Source organism: Staurois parvus, unplaced genomic scaffold (assembly GCF_062004578.1).
Source record: "Staurois parvus isolate SC_StPar_1 unplaced genomic scaffold, SC_StPar_1.0 ptg000414l, whole genome shotgun sequence".
Taxonomy (NCBI): Eukaryota; Metazoa; Chordata; class Amphibia; order Anura; family Ranidae; genus Staurois; species Staurois parvus.
Window position 1 is genome coordinate 8,363,182 of NW_028318210.1, and position 20,094 is coordinate 8,383,275.

The 20,094-nt window shown below is 39.9% G+C and overlaps 1 protein-coding gene across 1 annotated transcript in view; it reads right to left on the minus strand.

The window, feature by feature from the left end:
- Window positions 1-20,094, minus strand: part of TYRO3 (TYRO3 protein tyrosine kinase) — a 273,752-nt gene that overhangs the window by 203,791 nt on the left and 49,867 nt on the right. The window contains exon 2 of the mRNA XM_089686919.1: window positions 2,785-2,980. Within this exon, the coding sequence (XP_089543045.1) occupies window positions 2,785-2,980 (196 nt within the window). The remainder of the gene's footprint in view (window positions 1-2,784; window positions 2,981-20,094) is intronic.

Sequence of the window (20,094 nt, forward strand, 5' to 3'; positions counted from 1 at the left end):
AAAAAAAAAACTAAACGAAAGCACAGAAAAAATCTTTGCAAGAATGCCATTTAAAAAAAAATAATGTTCAAAAGAAAAAATTAAAGTGTTTCTAAAGGCAGCAGGTTTCATTTAACCAAAGTGCATTCTCTGCAATAAGATAAAAAACCATCTGTATGCTGCTCCCTCCCCCAGCCTCTCCTAAATACCTACCTTAACCCAATCTCAATCCAGCGCTGTGCACAAGAGCGGAGGCTCTTTCTCTCCTCATTGGCTCAGGAAAGAAAATCACTCCATCTATGGCCAGCTTTATGGACACACAGAACCGGCTCGGGAGCAAGCACAATCTAGTGCCCCCATAGCAAGCAGCTTGCTATGGGGGCACTCAAGGGAGTGGGAGGAAAAGCCAGGAGTGCCAGCAGGGGTACAGAGAAGAGGAGGATCGGGGCTGGCCTGTGTAAAACCATTTTTTTGTAGTCTGCCTTTACAATCACTTTAAGTTTAATAAAAAACTGATAGGGAGGCCCTACTTAAAAAGTAGTATGGGAATGCAAAGAAACAAACATACATACTCACCTATGTAGATGTAGCATCAGCCCAATGCTGCAGCTCTCCCCTGCCAGCTCTAAGACTGAAAACTAAGCAAGCACATGACTACTGATCACTCAGTTTTCAGTCTTCTCTGAGCAGAGAGAAGTGCCTGTCAGTCAGCAGCTCTGTGCTCATCCAGCACTCATGGGAGTGTCTGGCTGTGGAGTGGGTGAGAGCAGTTGGCTAATTCTTCCAGTGGCTTGTTGAGGGGTTGAGCCAGCTGCCAGTTCAGGCATCTGGGTGTATCCAAACATTATTGTCAGGGTCCCTGTAGAGCCTGGATCAGCTCCATGATGTCAGCCAACAGGAAGCTTTAGCCAGCTGTCAGCTGAATCTGGGTTACAGGAGTGCAGAATCAATTGCTTTGGCCATACTTCTCCTTTAAGTCTAGTTAGGGATAACAAGGTGTTAATCAGGAAAGCCCTTTAAATTTACTTGAGCAACTCTTCTTGTGTAAAAACACATACACACTATAATTATTTGCTTATGGCTAATGACACATGGATGATTCTGTCACTGGAAACAAATTGCCAGCATCAGGATCACTAAAAAGGCTGATTGGGTGTCCCTACGGAGCAGATCCCTCTGTAGATGAGGCAGCGAGACACCGCTCTGTCGCTGGCCTGAATGCTGCTAAATCTTGATCACTAGCGATAGGAGCCGAATCTTGCTATCTTAGATATAGAGGAAGCGATTCCACAGGGACTAAACAGACAGCCTCTAAGCGATCCTTGACTGCCGATTTTGACAGTTTGTCAGCGGCAGGACCGCTAGTAGCAGTCACCTGTATGCCATCAGCCTTAGGCAGCAGCAGTTAACTACAATGTGTTAAATTTGTTTAGCATTGAAGCTGAAACACTATTTTCTGCTGATCAGTGTTTAAAGAGCTGCTAACAGTGCCGCTGCTACAAAGATCAGGACCTCCACTGTCAAGCTGACAGCTGCATACGAGGGCTGATGCCCAGCAGGGATGGACTCCAGGGCATAGGAGGCATCTGCTAAGCCCTTAATTGGTTAATATCGCCTACTAGCTGTATAACTGGAAAAAAACACACCTTAAATAAAGGCTACAGTGCAGTTTCAGTAAACATGTACATATTTTAAGGTAAACGTTATATTTATCTAAAAATTCTTTCTGCCATTGATATTACATTTATACATGCTTGCAACAGAAACAATTGAATACTGTCTGTGATACTTTATTTGCACTAACATACAAATTTGAGGACAAGATTTCGGAGTATGTCCCCTTCTTCAAGGTCCAGGCAGTACTACTTCACAAAGTTTTAGCAGAATTTTAAAAGAAATGTTAAAAGGGGGAGAAAAAAAAACTGAAAAAAAAAAAACCATACAAACAAATGTACACAGCAATGGTTCTAAAACTAGGATTAGACTAGAGATAAGACACAGCAAAAGCAAAGACTGGGGGGGGGGGGACAACACTCACAGAGGGGGTCGTAAAACTGTTGGATAATGAGTGAGAAATCCTATGTTCAAATTAAGGCCGATATTTTTTGTATCAAATAGAAATATCATTCTTAGTTCAAAAGTTTTCCTTTCCTGAATAGTTTTGAAATTTTCTTTAAGAACTAAAATATTGAGGTCTTCCATAGTGTGGTCTGGTTGTACGGCTACAATCGCCTCAAGCATACATGCTTGCAGTAAGTTATTATGATGGTTATTCCTATGCAGATTTGTAAATACTCTGAGGGGATGTAATTAGCATTACGTAGACATTAGTCAGTCATATGAAGATTGGACAGCCTGATTTGGGGAAGATTTGATGGATTATTAATAAATAATAAGTACCAATAGGGTCATCAACAGCAGCAAACAGTGGGTCAGTCAAAATGATTTTCCAAAGTTCAAAAACTGGAGGGAATTCCCTCCTGTGACAACTGTCCCTAGGGCAGGAAAGAAGTAGAAATCTTGGTTTGACTGCATTATACTTTTAAAAATATCAATGAAAGGAATTTAAACCATTCCTAATGGGCCCACTATGTGTATTAAAGACAATATGGCACAGATTTTTAAACACAACTTTCTATTCCAAGTTCGGAAAAATATTCTGGCCTGCCAACTTGGGGCATCTGCATACTGATCTCAGTGTGGATAAAGGAATGTCTATATATGGTAAACTTGCTAAGGTCTCTGCATGCCTATTAATACTACAAACATTATTAATTGTAACCCAGCCTAGACAAGATACAGCACCTGAGGAAGCTGGTCCAATGATCTTCATTTTTTGGAATGTACAACTGGTCAGCACTCTGCACAGGAACGCCATCCTTAAACCACTGGATTTCTGGTTCCTCCATACCAAGCAGGCTGCAGTTCAGTTTGGCTTCACGCCCTTGAGGCACTGTTAGATTGTAACCATGACCTGTAAACCGCAATCCAACTGCTTTCCCTAAACCAAAGAGAAGAGTAGAGAAACATCTCAAATCAGCCCTCTTCACCAATATTAACAGTGCAAACACATCAGCTGCTCACTGCTACCAAAACACAAAGGGCCTTATGTATCAATGTGTTCTTTACCAAGAAGTTTCTTCCTCAGCCACCAATTGCCAACAGATATGCCCTGAAAGGTTAAATGAAATTGGAAGCTTTGAGGAAAAAAAACTCTACTTCTTAGTAAAAACACAATGGTCAAAGGGTTTTGATTGCTTATTTGGGACTGGTTACATTATTGAAAGATGTATTTAAATGACAATCACTTACACCATCATATCACACAAGATCATAGGCTGTAAAGTGGAAGACATTTTTCTTTAAACTCTGCATAAATTAGGAATTTTGAAAACAGACTGAACAAAATCGGTTTTGATAATGTTACCCAATTTTGTTTTGTTGGAAAAAAATGTGATAACTGACTGCTGGCTAATATGAGACATGAAGAAGTCTCACTAACTTTTATTTAGGTTGTTTTTGTTCTCCAGTGTACAAGGCACATGTAGCACTTTGACAAGTCTTTCTACACATTCTCCAAGCTGAGCTAGTGTGGTTGTCAGTACCTCCCCCTATAGTTGTCCAACCAAGCAGCTAGCAAGGAGGCAAAAACCTTATGACTCTTGTTCGATGATGATTGTCTCTGGTTCCACCTGCTTGTCCATGGCTAACATTGTCACTAGAAATACAGGGGGAGGGGCATGTGAAGTTCTCATGTTCAACCTCTTCTGTCTTTTCATTGTTGCTTGGAAGTTGACAGGTATTCATTGGCTTCTAGAATGCTGATGACCAGGCCGCAGAGCATCATTGGTTTCTAGGACACTGGTGATCTGGCCGTCTGCATCCTAGGAACAGGGGAACTGGGTGCAAGCCCTTTATATTACACCCTCCTTCCCCAGGTGTGATCACTAAACAAATGAAGGTGGCAACCAAGCTTAAGGTAATGCCCACAAGTGGGACTTCTATCAAGGGAGGAGCAAAATATGTACCTAGAAAGTAAGAAATAAAGAAGGGATTTTCTTCACATTTCATTACCATTTCATTGGAGAGTCCAATGCAAGTATTTAGACACTAATCTATGGACCTGGTTTTAATTATTTTTAATGCTCATGAGAGATCTAGCTCATTTGGCTGTACTTCTCCTGTGGATCGCAGGAGTACAGTTCGTTCTGGGGGGGTACTGAGCAGACAGAGTCGACAGTCACCGCTCTCTGCTCACAGCAGCAGTGAGAACTTTGCGATCAGCAGTCATGTGATCACTGAGTTCTCACCCTTAGATCTGGTGGGCGACAGATGCAGCATCAGACCGGTGCTACATCCACCTAGGTAAGTATAAATGGAGAGGGAAAAAAGCCCTACTTCTCGTTGATAGAATACTATTAAGAGCTAAACTCCAAATTAACTTCATGTCCCTTTGAACACGTTTGGCATTCATATGTTCTCAAATTGGTTCAACCTTGAAGCTTGTGTACAGGTAATTTGGACTGCATATATATATATATATATATATATATATATATATATATATATATATAATATAGAAATAGGAATGCATTTCCAAGCCTTCAAACTGTATTATGAATGAGCAGCTGCACTCTAAGTTATCCCTCTGCTCTCTTCTCCTCTCAGCAAGTTCCCCATCAAGTCCGGTTGGCTCAGACTACCATTGTCACTCCTAGTCAGAGTAGCTGTGTAGATGATAACTGGGGGCTTTTACTAAAAGCCAAAAATTATTAAAAAAAACAGGTGCGTACCTTAGCTGCATAACAAATACTAAATAATTTTGTTACTACATAAATTAATTGCTATTTTTAATACATCTGCATGGAGTTCAGCTATACCCACAGTAAAAAATAACCACTGAAATTACCCTAAGAGCCTCTAACAGACTTGAGATGGAAGCAGAACGTTCAAAGAAACCTATTGGTTACGGTTGGAGACCATGCTAGACTGACTTGATAAGTCACTGGTTGTGAGTGGATAATAACATGGGCGAGAATGAAGAACTTCCTTTCAATGGTTTGCGTAAAATTTAAGGGTGGTGGTGGTGAGCCTTCTTGGGGATTTCGTTTCTTCCTTCAGGGCTGACTTTAGGGTCGTTCTGCATGTGACTTGGAAAGGTGAGTAAAAAGGCACAACCAGTGTCCAATAAAATATAAGTTGGAAGATGTATTAAAAGGCGTTTATTGAAAATAGCCACAATGACATCAAACCAACGTGTTTCGGGGGAACAAGGTCTCCCCCTTCTTCAGGGCTGTTGTTGCATGCTGATCAGTCCCTCTTCCCCCCAAGGTTGCTAACTTGATGTAATTGTTGCTATTTTCAATAAATTACCGGTAATTCTAACACATCTTTTAACTTGTATCTTGTTGGACACTTCTTTTTACTCATCTTTTCAAGTCACATGCAAGGAAACTGGAACTTTTTACTATGTTTCGCTCTCTCTATATAACATGAGCTGCAAAGGACATTGTAAGATCACAAATGTTAGGGAATTATGTATATGGCTGGATGTGATAGGTAGATTTTACATTTACTTTTTTTTATGTCACAATCTAAACAAAAGCAGCAGGAAATGGGACCAAGTTCACAACACACACTATTAGTTGAGCATGTTTAACCCGCATGTTCACATTCCCAACAGATATTTGGTATAATTCTCGAAAAATAAGTTCCACTGTGCAACCTTCTTATATCTGGATTCAAGGTACCTGCAGACATGGTCTTTCACCTAGAGGCCACTGCATAGGTACCCCTATGGAAAATGTCACAGCTTTCTATAACACATCAAAGCAGGTTTCCCAATTCACACTTTCATTGACATTTGACAGAATGGAAAACAACAAAGTTTTGTGTCACAAAAAGCTCAAGCTCAAGAAAGCCAACACTACACTCTAACAGAGGAAGATCAAGTTGAACCTACATTGTGCTGCATGTAAACAGAACATACAAAGGCAAAAAATATTAACATGCCATGCCGGCACCTCCAGCACAAGAGAAGCTGAACCATTCTTTTAAATTCTGATATGCAAACACAGTCTTGTCAAAAATCACAGAGTGAGACTCTTGGATCCATTAAAAGAATCTGTGTGTTAATCTGATTATAACTTCTCTCCTTCCTCTCTGTGTTCCATAAGACTGTCACTAATGGGAAAGTAGGTGGTGGGATACGGAGGATTCTGTTAGTCATTGTATATTTTTGGCCTATCATTTCAGTTGGAACCCTTTCAAGCAACAATGCTGATGTCACCAACATTGACAGAAAACTCAAGAAGGCTTCACCAAAACAAACTGAGATGCAATAGAAGAAAAAAAACCCTCATGTTAATGACATGAGCTAAATAAGAAGTCACCTGAGATGGTAGTCAACCATTAAGTAATGACTTGTCTATCAAGAGAATTTCCCAAAAAGAATATCTGTGGTACTTTGATATTTTATGAAAAAAGAAACTCCACTGGGTCTATATTTTAGTGAGGTGCTGCTGAAATTTCCTAATATAAACAAGAAGGAGTAAGCAGCACAAGGAGCTAATTTGTTTGTGTATGGACAATAAGCATGCTAATAGGAAGAGAAAGCAGAGTAACAAAAAAGATGAGCTCATCACTGTGCTGCTCCTCTGTTCACTGTCCACTTGCAGGTTGGGACACTATTGGGCTGCACAACATTTTCCATATATACATTTTTTTTAGCACTATTATGAAATAGAGACTTGACAGTTCTGGATGGCTAATCGGTTTTTGGATATCAATAGGCGATCTGTGTTCACTGCAGAGTTATAGTCTTAAAAACCAGTTAAACAGGATTATCTTGCAAGAGGTATGGCAGCAGGGTCATGAAGTAAGATCCTATCTCTTGGGAAAAATTTCCACACACATACCCTGCAGTGGTTCATGTTCATTCACTCTAGTGAATTCTGGCCAGTAGAATCCATTAACACTAAAACACTTAACGCGCCTAAACACGCGTGCAATATGTGGCTTTTTTCTTGCCAGAAGTAAAAAGGCATTCAGAGGAGAAAACCAAATGCCCTGTGATCATGAGACCTTATTATTACTATCACTATTAATATTATCAGAGCTCTTGCAGATTAGCTTAATTCAGGACCAGACAAGACAGAATAAATATTCCAGGCAGGTCCATAATGACTGGGATACAAGAGTGATGCTGAATGTGAATATTGCAGCAAAAGCTGGTGTTGTTTTATCTTTCAATGGGCTATTCAGTTTTGTTTTATTATTTTTGGCTGGAGTTTTACTTTAATGCTTAACAGAGCACTCAAAACATGATACTTTATTAGATATCCTACAACTAAAAACTTTGCAAGAACATGCACTCTGCTTTCTGAACCTTGGTCATTGTTATAATTGCAGATTTTCTGCCAAAGCCTGTTGGCTGCTGAGATAATGCTGTCACCACATAATCTATACACCTATTATGATCAAAGGCAGTTTAGAAAACACTCAAGTCTACATTTTTTTAATTGTCTGTGATTTATAAGCACAACAGTCTTTTACAAATTTGCTGTGAGATTATTTCATGCACAAAGCAAACAAGCAACCACTAATAGTTCAATAAAAAGACAGCCAATACAGTAATACTTCGGTTTATGAATTTAATTCGTTCTGCAGGACTTTCCGTATAGTGAAAAATTCGTAAACCGAAATGCTGTTTCCCATAGGAATGCACTGAAAACCAATTAATCCATTCCAGAGATCAGAAAAAGTAAATGCTACTAAAATACTGCATGATTTATTTTATCAAGTCATGCGGTATTTTATTTGTGACAACTATGTGTTAATGTTTCAGCTGAATGTAAAAGAATTTCCAGCAATTAAAAAAAATGGCGCAGGGTCCCCCCTCCCATCCATCCCAAACCCTTTGGGTCTGGTATGGATTTTGAGGGGAACTCCCACGCCAAAATTTAAAAAAAAAATGGCGTGGGGGTCCCCCACAAAATCCATACCAGACCCTTATCCGAGCATGCAGCCCGGCAGGTCAGGAATGGGGGGGAGGGGAAGCGAGTGAGCCCTTTGGGTCTGGTATGGATTTTGAGGGTAACTCCCACACAGGAGGGCTCCCCCCCAAAGCACATTGTTCCCATGTTGATGGGGACAAAGACCTCTTCCCCACAACCCTGGCCAATGGTTGTGGGGATTTGCGGGCAGGGGCTTATTGGAATCTGGAAGCCCCCTTTAACAAGGGGGCCCCAGATCCTGCCCCCCCGTGTGAATGAGTATGGGGTACATGGTACCCCTATTCATTCACAAAAAACAAAATGAGTAGTATGGAAAAAGACAGGACAAGGTCTTTGACAAGTCCTTTATTATAAGAAAAAACTAAAAGAATATCCCCCGCAGTAGATACGTCAATCATGATGCCCACCGCCATCCCTTAAAAAAGAGTTAAAAAAAAAAGGCTCTGCTTCCAATGATGGCTTCCAGCCTTCTGCCTGCTCCGGTGGTTTGACAGTTCTTAAATATGTAAGGGCCGGGGCCAACCGGGGACATCACGCATGTGACCCTACCTCATGTGACATCAATGATGTCACCTGGGGCGGGGTCACTCCGGTGATGTCCCCAGGTGGCCCCGCCCCTTACATATTTAAGAACTGTCAAACCACCGGAACAGGCAGAAGGCTGGAAGCCATCATTGGAAGCAGAGCCTTTTTTTTTTTTTATTCTTTTTTTGGGTCAGCGGCGGTGATGGCGGGCATCGTGACAGACATTGGATCTACTGCGGGGGACATTTTGGTGTGGAAGTTTCCCTCAAAATCCATTCCAGACCCGAAGCGCTTGGTATGGATGGGAGGGGGACCCCACGCAGTTTTTTTTTATTTATTATGGTGCTAGTTTTGAAATGCAATTACTGCTTTTTTTTTTCTTCACTATAGCTCAGAAATTCAGCTGTCACTTTCCCCCCAGCTAAAAGAAAGAAAGCTTTCTTTTAGTTTATTTCCCAGAGAAACAATGTTTCCTTGTAGTTTCTTAAAAGAAACAAAGATTCCATTAACTCCAGGGAAAGTGAGAGCTAATTCTGTGAGCTATAGTGAAGAAAAAAAAAAAAGCCAGCAATTGCATTTAAAAATCGGCACCGACATACACAGAGGCATTATTTTCAATGGATTTTCATTTGTAAAACTGAAAATTACGTTAACTGAGGCATTTGTAAACCGAGTTATTACTGTACAGTGGGGCAAAAAAGTATTTAGTCAGCCACCAATTGTGCAAGTTCTCCCACTTAAAAAGATGAGAGAGGTCTGTAATCGGCATCATAGGTAGACCTCAACTATGAGAGACAAAATGAGAAACAAGTTCAAACAGGTGCCATTGATACAGGTAATGAGTGCAGGACAGAGGAGCCTCTTAAAGAAGGTACAGGTCTGTGAGAGCCAGAAATCTTGCTTGTTTGTAGGTGACCAAATACTTATTTTCCACCATAATTTGCAAATACATTCTTTCCAAATCAGCCAATGTGATTGTCTGGATTTTGTTTCTCATTTTGTCTCTCATAGTTGAGGTCTACCTATGATGCCGATTACAGGCCTCTCTCATCATTTTAAGTGGGAGAACTTGCACAATTGGTGGCTGACTAAATACTTTTTTGCCCCACTGTATGTACATTTTTGAGCAATGTTGCACCTACTTTCTGGTGGGAGACATTTGGCCCTGAGAGTCATACACACTTGCATACATGAAGCCCAACCAAAGTACTGCATTTATCTCCATAAAGTCAAGTCCACAGCAATGGATTTATTTCCAGCCCATAGAATGATTACTTTTGGGTATGTTTTACATATCTTTCTCTATATTTCACAGCCACTTGAAAGGGTGAGTTACATACTCGGTCCGAATATTGTTGTCTGATGATACACTCTACCCTCTCACTACAGAAATTATTTGTAAACTTGGCCAAGCCAAGCTTAAAAGTTAAGAGTGCTCTGATAGTTGGAACCGTTTGCTTCTGGCGCCGCTCGAGGCTGACAGCAGACAAAAAGGTCTACAAGCCTTGAAACATCACATGGATCTATACACTGGCTATAACCAAGAGATGAAGTGGTTCATCTTGGAAAGTGTGTACTTCCTGTTAAAACCGAACTTCTTCGCATTTGACCAAAAGTTCTATCTACAGAAACAAGGGGCCTCAATGGGAGCACCCACATATGCCAATCTCTACATGGGTAGCTGGGAGGAACAATTCATCTATAATGCCTCCAATCCATATAGACAACTTATTAAAGCATACTTTCGCTATATTGATGACCTAATTTTCAGAATGGATAAGGAGGTACCACTTGAAGATTTTCTTCTGTACCTTAATATCAGGACAGTAATAAAGGACAGTTTACCCGCATCAGAAGGAACTGTTCTTTTATGAGGGATTTTGACAGTCATGCCAAAAATTTGGAAGACGTTCTTACAAGGAGACAACAATACAGATTTAAATTTCCAACACCTATAAAGTTGTAAAGAATACACCTCAAAAAGGTCTACTTGATAACAAAACAGTTCCAAAAAAAAATGAAAACAATACAAGCCACAGGTCTGTGGCTTTCTCTACATGGTACAGCAATCAATACAACATAAAACACATTATTTCCCCAACATCTGCATCTGTTTTTTTTTTAGATGCAATTCCACACGGTGTTCCAGCTGTCGTTTTGCCGGGGACCCCCATACAGTCATCTCATGTACAAATGGTAATGATCATATTAGACAACTTGTCAACTGTAAGACTAGATGTCATTTATAACCTGCTGGATATGCAATGTACAATATGTAGTTCGAACAACTAGACGGTTATGCGAGACCATCTATCCAACATCAGAACCAATAAAGAAAGCAATGTCTTTAGACATTTCAGAATACATCACAACTCAGATACTCATTCCCTTATAGTGCAGGTTATAGAACCACATATAGAGCCACACAACAGAGGAGGAAATCTGTTTCCCTTCTCTGTAAAAGGGAAGTATTTTGGATTTTTAGGCTTGAAACCTGGATATCAAAAGGACTGAATTTTGAATGGGATGTCACCCACTACTACGAATAGAAACGTTGATAATCTTCTAGGTCCTCCCTCTTTTCCTCTCTCCCTTTTCTTTTGGCTTCACAAAAAAATTACAATATAATGATTATGGGCTGAAGCTGAAGGTTTTTTGTGATACGGGTTCCTTACATATTCTTTCTCTTCTCTTTTCCATGTCTTATATGATATCCCTGATTAAGGACAACAGACCCTTGTATTTTATAGCATATAAAGAAAATAGTTTTTTCATCCTTTATTATATTTTATTCTTATTTTACTTTTTCATTTTGTACTTTCTCTTTTTATATCTCTGTTTACTATTTTTTAATTTTATTTTTCATGTTATTTTTTCTGTAGGTATGAAAGAAGATATCAGTGAACATGTTTGGGAGGTAGACAGTTTAGCTGGAAGAATTTTGTGGCACCTTGTGGGCTGTCCAGCCAAGATGTACAACTTCCCTTTAATTTTACATGTTTGTTTCAGTTAAAGCGAGGATTTGCATGCAGTTAATATTTTAAAGTGAATGTGTGTTTTACTCATGCAGAACAAAGCAACAGGTTTACGTTAACAGTGACCCCACCAGTAGCTTTTATATACCTTCTCTTTTCTTTTCTAACTTCCTATTTAGCTTAAGAAAAGTGAAAAAAGATACCAGGCGCTTCCACGTATGGGGAGTATGACCCTCTCTACTTTTTTATGTGAAACTGTCAGATGAAAGAAGGGAGAGGGGGCCACACTCCCCATATATGGAATCACCTGGTATCTTTTTCACTTTCTTCCACCAAATGGAGAGGTGCTTGGTGATTGCCTGCTTAAGCATTCATGCTATCACTTTGGAAAGGGGAAATGTCTTTACCATTGAGTAAAAAACCAAGTCATGACAACGGTTTCTGGACAGCTGACCATTACACTTATATCAGCTTACTGAATGTCCGATTCCAAAACCAAATGACAGAGTTCAGGTGTTTTCATTGAACAATACAGGTAATGCTATAGCATACAAAGACATCTTGGATAATTGTTCTCTTCCAACCTTGTGGCAATAGTTTTCAGAAGGTCCTCATTTGTTCCAGCATGATTATGCCCCCGTGCATGAGCCAAGCTTCATAAAAAGATATTTTTATGTTTAATGGAGTTTGATACAGAGGAACGCAAGTGACCTATGCAATGCCCTGACCTCAGCTCTACTAAAAGACTTTAGTATACGTAATGGGTATTCTCCAATGTTGGTACATGACCTCACAAATGCCCTTTTGCCTAAATGAGCTTACACAGCAATTGCTCTTTTGCGCCCAGCAATTGAGGGTACTGATGTGGAGAGGACAAAATGAACCTGGTGCTTTGCCCTTTAATGCATAATGTTCCAAAATCAATTCCACTCAAACAACCCACTGATTTCTTAGTTGAGCTGGCAGATATTTTCCCTGGTCTACAGTTGGCCAATCAACAAGAGGATAGGTATTCCATGAACTGCAGCCTATATAGAGTGCCCATGAGGTGACTTGCACCTGTTCCAAGAGACAGTTAAAGGGATTCCATACCCGGCCCTATAGAGGCAGGAAAAAAAACATTTTAGAATTTGTGATAATCAAGTCAAAACCTCAAAGTTCCAAGCAAGCTCATTTTCGCATTTGGAATATTTCCTACCAATTATCAGTCACTTTTCCATTATCATGTCTTTCTAATACAGGGAGATGTGTCCATCTTTCTCATTAAGACATTTGCCAGTCTATGGTCATCCAAAAGGGGCATACTAACACAAGATGGTGGCTGACTGTGCATGCACAATTCTAGCGCCAAATATTTATTTCACACAGATCTTTTCCAAAACATACATAATTGTTTTGACTAAATGTACAGAAGATACATTGGGCCAGTCCTATCTCCAGAGAGACAAAACAACTGGCTAGGCAAATCCATTACAAAAGATCAATTACCCTCCACACCAGATTGAGTAGCCTAAGGATGTCTTTAAAAGTTGCAAACAACTGCACACGGTGTCTGCAAACAAGCAACCACGCTCCAGTCTGGGATTAGTTTGATCAGGCACTGTTCATATAATTTCTATACGAATCCTTAAAACAGAAATCTGGTAATTTTTCACTTTTGGATATTTATGTACTTAATATACTGTACATCTTAACAGTTTTCTTACATTTTTAGAAAGTGTGTTGCTTTGTATACTGTGTATCAGTAAATATACAAAAGAGCAGCCAGATTTTGCTTATTACATACAGTATGAAATCTGTGGTGTCTGCCTGAAAAAATGTGGCTGATGGAAAAGAGATTCTCTGCAGTTTTTAATAACGTGAAACAGTCATGATGCCTTTGGGGTGCAAAATCCATATAACTGAGGCTACCTTGGTTTAAGCTCACATGACAGAGCTTAGGAGCATCAATTTTTATTCATCTGGTGAAAGAGGTCCTATTGTTATTTTTAAAGGAACTACTGGGCAAAAATGTATTCAACAAAATATCTGTGAACAGTAGGCTCCATAAAGATCAGATCTTAAATGTTACAATATATTCGCACAAAGTGAAGGAATTCGCAAAAAACGTTTCAATTTCCTAGTTATGGAACGAGTACCACACCCCTTCTGCACGCCTAAACGACTGCCATGTTGAAATACCATCAAGTCAGGTATGACCTGGCATCTCATAGTGCCTACAATCTCCAAATAATCTTGACCTAACACCTTTATTTATTCATTAAAATTGTACTTTAAAAATATGATCTGGCAAAAGCTGACTAACCCTAATAAATTATTTCAAATACGAATTTTAAAGACAACTACTAATGTTAGATATGCATTTTACAAAAGGGAGCCACATTTTTGCATCCAAATATTAATAATAGTATTCGCAATTAAAGTGGGTGTTAACCCTCTGTGACACATTGTTAATATTAAGCACCTCTGAATGTCCAGCCTGAATCTCTGTGCCTACCTGGAACACAGCACTATGATCCCTGACACTTTCTTTGGCCCTATACTATGACATCCACTAGCCAGTACAACTACGTCTTTTGTGATCCTTGGTGCCAGTAAAGGACACGTGTACTAGGAGAGCACTGATCGCTCCCCTCTTATTACTTTGGCTAGTGCTACAGTAATCCACCTAAAGGAGTGAAAATGTGACTGCCATTTCAGTGGCAGATTATCACTGTTTTCACCCCATTTCTGTCAGGATCTTTACCAATGGATTTTTCATTTTTGCACATCACTACTGATTTGAATAAGCTAATCAATTACCTGTGTAGTTTGGGACAAATCTTAAGCTGGCCATACATTAGTAGAATGTTGTTAGAAATTGTTCCTTTTAGGATTGTACTGTTGATTTTTCTAACAGTAAGTTGGGTCAAATAGACAATCAAACTCGACCATGGTGACAAAACATTCTAAGGAGCATAATGGAATTTTTTTTCTCAAATGAATTTCAAGCAGTGCATCTGGATATTATATTCCAAAAATAGAATTTTAAAAGCATACAACATTTTGAAATACCTATAGACATGTACATAATTAGGCTCTCATTGCTCTCGCAGACTGACCCACTGCTGTATTATGTCTATAGATGGGTTATGTTGCCCTGGAATACTTTGTATTAGTGCTTTCTAGTTGCACTTTGTACATATTTCCCACAATCCAGATACTGCTGATAAGATTACAAGTATATGCTCAAAAAAAATTCAGTGTATTTAACCAGCAAACTCTTTACTGGCATATAAAGCGGTACACAGTATTTTTTTCTGCATTTCCTCTTTAATTAACTTATTACTATTCAGAGCATAATCACAAAACATTGCTTACATTGGGCCAACTTAATACGCTCTCCTGGATAATGAGGAACATCCTCTTTGTTTTATCTAATTGACACTTTTAACATCCAAGATCTTCTGTTACTTTCAACACATTCATTTGTTAATGTGCTATTTTGCCTTTTACTGCGTAAAAGCAGTACTGAATATATTTACGGGTTTATCATGTTTGTAGATGTGACAGGGAAATCTCCACAAGTGCAAACCGCAGTGTTCGGAAACATATTTTTCCCACTTAAGCGGATATTTTTCAGCAGAGAAGAGGGACAAATTGCACACATGACAACAAAATGGTCAGCCATCCATTACCTGATAGGGGAAGCTACAGCTGTGTCTCTAATCTCTTGGGGCTGATGGATTTAACCTCCTGCTGGCAATTTCTTCATTTCCAGAACATAGCTATCAAGGTGTTGCCAATGCCGCCAGCAAGTTTTGAAAGCCCATCATTAACCAAAACTACATGAACCAAATGTTTCTGGACAGCTGACCAATACTCCTATTCGAGCTTGTTGAATGTCTCATTCGAAAACCAAATGATTCAGTTCAGGTGTTTTCATGGAAAACCACAAGTAATGCTATAGCATACAAAGGCATCTTGGAGAATTGTGTGCTTCTAACCTTGTAGCAATAGTTTGCAGAAAGTCACCATTTGTTCCAGCATGACTATACCGTTGTGCATGAACCCAGCTTTTCAAAAACATGGTTTAATGGAGTTTAGTGTGGAGGAATGCAAGTGGCCTATGCAATGTCCAGACCTGAGCTCCACTGAAAGCCTTTGGGATACGAAACGAGCGTTCTTCAATGTCAGTACAGTACCTCATAAATGCCCTTTTGCCTGAATGGGCACACATTCCCACAGACACAACTCCAAAATCTTGTGGAAAATCCTCACAGAACATTGAACGCTGCAACATTTTGAAAAGGGATGCCCAACAGGCTCATCCAGGAGTGATGATGGTCAGGTGTCCACAAAGCTTGCTTAAAAAAGGAAGAGGCAGAAGCCCTGTCATGATCTCAGTGCCGCTTGTGTTGCCATGCATGGAGTCTGTATACCTATGAGACTTCTGCAACCTCTTTATGAACTTGCTGCTTTGGATTTGCCTTTTACTACCCTCATGAAAAACCAGTATCCAGAATGTGCTCCTTCTCTTTCTCCTCCCCATCCATAGAGATAAGAATGCGCACTGAAGTAATCCAGACGTGCATGTCTATGGTATGGTACTAGGTCATATATGGCATGTCTCTGGGTCATATAGAGCTCCCTCTGCCTCAATTAATAATACAAAGCTGTGTTAGATTGTGTCCTATACATCTGCATTGAGTTTAGATTTAAAAAATGTCACTTTCAGAAAGTGGTCCCTTAATAAACCCCTTACCCCCCTTGAGTGCATGTCTCCTAGGATAATATTCACCTTTTTCCCCGATCCACCAATTCCTATAGCTAAGCTGCATTTCAAGGGCCCACTGGAGACCACAGTGAGTATGGCTTATCCATACAAATTATGTAAACCATAGCACACATGCACAGTATAAGGGGGCTGGCCAGGACCTTGCTGAAGGGGAGGGGGGGGGGTTTATAAAAGAACATCTGTACTATAGGCATTTTTCTTTAGCCATAAGCCACTTGAACCTACCAATAACCAGATGTCCATGATAGAATCAAGCTAGTTATGGTTACCCTAAAAGGTCCTAATTGGATTTGAAAAAGCACATTGGTTACATGGAGATTTATCAAATGATTGGACAATCTTTGTGATCTGTCACCTGGAACACAAAACACAGCAGGGACAGCAGCAGAACCTTGGACTTAAAAAGTCAGGCAGCTATTTTCCCAAGCAACATTCTCAGGAACACATCTGTCAGTCTATGACCAGGTTTACTATCATGTGATATCTGGACATATAAGCAATCAAAATGGCAGATCAGCCAGTGTTAGAGGTCTTCTACAGAATTTTTCAACATGCAGGAAAAAGAAAACCTCCACAGACAATGGATATTTCCAATAACAGATCCCACACCTGCATATCTGTGGTAGCATAAGCGCCCTTGAGAGGAGAACAGAAAAAGAGTGAAGAGAAAAAAAGGCAGACACACAAAGAAAACATTCTTCAAAGGCCCCATCTGTCTGGCTGCATAATGATTTATAGAGGCTGCTATATCATTTGGGAGATAATTAGGATATGTGCGGTAATATTGTTCAGGCACACGTGCCAGACTGCTATAAAGGAATAATCTGCTGCAGTGCCCCTTTTATCAGGATATGGTTAAATCTTTTTATGATCAATTTATCTGGAGGCTACCATTACAATATTGCACACAATATGATTTATTAAAGCCCAACTCCAGACAAAACCTTATTTTTTGGTTTTGAATACAATGGGGAGAGGTTACAGCCTATGTTGGGTTTCTATTGCACACTGTCTCCATCTTATTTGACTTGCCCTCAATTCTTAATCAGATGGCAGGGTACCACAGTAACAGGAAATTATTTGAAATCTCCATAAGGACACAGACACAAAAACATTTTCCCCTTTTTTTCCTGTTCAGTTAATCTCTGTTCCGATCGTTTCCAATCCTGGTGTTCAGAAATTACCTCAATGGCTGCAATACAAACTTGTCCACATTTTTAACTATTCTCTTACTCTGTTCAAAACTAAAACGTTTGACTGGAGTTGGTCTTTTACTGTTCAAAAGGTTATTTTATAACAAAGGCTTATTTTTTAATGACTCCTTTGCCTACCCTCCACAGTAGTGCTGGCCTGAATTTACCAGTATTGTCAAAACGGATCCAAAATCAAAATGTAAACTGCTAGAAGTGTTTTTTCTCTTACTTTAAAGAAATGTTCATGAATGCCCAGGGAACCCCAAAATCAAGGGTGCACCAATATACAAACTGCAACATTTCCAGGTCAACATTTGAAGCACCAGTTCTTCTACTTACCCACTGACCAGTGAGTCCATCAATGACTATTATGGGTCAATAAGAATCTTGACTACACCTGTATATTAATACCAAAATCAAGGGTGCACCAATAAGTAAACTGCAACATTATCTGGCCAACATTTGAAGCACCCAATCTTCCATTTCCCAACTGACCAGTGCATCCATCAATCACAAAGATGAGTCAATAAGAATCTCAACTTCACCCGTATATTTGTACCAAAATCAATGGTGCACCAATATGCAAACTGCAACATTTCCTGGTCAACATTTGAAGCACCTAATCTTCCATTTCCCCACTGACCAGTCAGTCCATCAATCACAATGATGAGTCAATAAGATTCTAAACTTCACCAGTATAATAGTGCTTTCCACTGATACTCTCCCTTTCTGTTCTCCCCTGCCCTCTATACACCTGCAGGAGCCCTTTGGTTATAGTAGGTACTCCTAGGCTACGATGACCCTGTCTCCTTATCTATAGGGTATGCAGCACCCAAAATGCCAATACACATGAGGTGGGCCCCCCCTCCAACCTGATGGGTAGGGGCAGAAAAGGAAGTGTTAAATTCTGATACATAGTGTGACGGGAGTGACTTTTGGGGGTGGGGGGACCTCTGTATCATCTCCCCAAATCATTATGTTTAACCCACCCTGTGCCTGTTTAAGGGTACAGGGTGTACATGTGAATGTCCCAGTATTGTGCATTTGTGTGTTGTCCTTAGACAATGGACAGCCATGTGGCCTAGACAGTTTGCCATGTGCTACCCCCCACTGTGCTGTGCCTTGCTGGCCAGCCAACTATTATAGGATGTACTGTTTGTGTATTGGTGTGGGGGTTGGTTAATGTCCTTTGCCATGTGCTTCATCCCATTGTTCTGTGTCTTGGTGGGATGGGGAGGGGTGATGATGTATTTCCTGTACTTGGTTGTTTCCCCGCCCTCTGTATATATCCTGTGTTTAGTGTTAAAATAAAAAGAGTTGGCTTCCTGTTTTAAGAAGAGCTGGGTACTGTCTTTTTCCTGAGGGATTTCAAGGGTGTGGTCCATGGATGGTGTTCGGACAGGGGAAGCTGTGGTATAACGGAAAAACTCAGTGCGGTCTGGGTTCCGGTTCCGTTACACACAGGCCTTGAAACTATGGGCTCCTTCAAGCAACAGGGTCACAAATGAGGGTGGAAAGGGTAAGTATCAGAAGTAAGAGTGGTGTCCCTTTGGCCTGAATGAGCAACCATCATCCTAACATTCACACAGAGAATAAATACATTTTATCAGAGTTCAAAAGCTTTGGCAGCATTTGAAAAATGCTACTTTACATATCAAGACGTTGTTATTTTGTTTGATAAGCAAATTAAATATTTGTGTAATAAAATGTTAGACACAAATGATGTAAAGGTCATGGAAGCTGTTAAGAATAAGAAATATACTTCTATGCCTTTAATATATTATTATCTCATTCAAGATCGTATTTGTGGCTCACTCAATGCTAAGCTTCCTCTGTGTGACAGGACCTACTTTATTATTGATATATACCATCAAATGCTCAAGGATATATGGCTGCATATTTAACAGAGCCAGAGGCATGGAGAACAATCCATTGATTTGTTCTAGGCCTAACAAATGGTTTTAGAAAAACATAAAAAAAATGGAGGGGGAAACTATAGTGTGCTTTAGTGAACAAATATTTTAAATTCTTATTGCAGCATTTACCTTAAAGTAGACCTGTGTTTTGCTTCAACCACTTGCCTACAGGGTACTTATACCCCCTTCCTGCCCAGGCCAATTTCCAGCTTTCAGCGCTGTCACACTTTGAATGACAATTGCGCGGTCATGCAACACTGTACCCATATGACATTTTTATCATTTTTTTGAGACAGAGCTTTATTTTGGTGGTATTTAATCACCTCTGGGTTTTTTATTTTTTCTTAAACAAACCAAAAATAGCTGAAAATTTTGAAAAACAAAACATTTTTTTCTTAGTTTTTGTTATAAAATTTTATAAATAAGTGATTTGTATCCTTCACTGATGTGCGCTAATGAGGCTGAAGTGATGGGCACTGATAGGCTGCACTGATGGCCACTGATGAGGAGGCACTGTTAGGTGGCATTGATGGGCATTGTCACGGTATAGGGGCCCTGCCAATTATTAATCCTCTTATTAATCCCCCGTATCACATGTCCCTCAGCATCTCGCTCTGTATGTCCCCTGTGTCACTCGGCCAAATGGCCTAATTAAATTACTGTGGCCCCCCTCCCTCCTGGCCAGCTTGCTGCCAGCTCGCCGCACACCTCCCA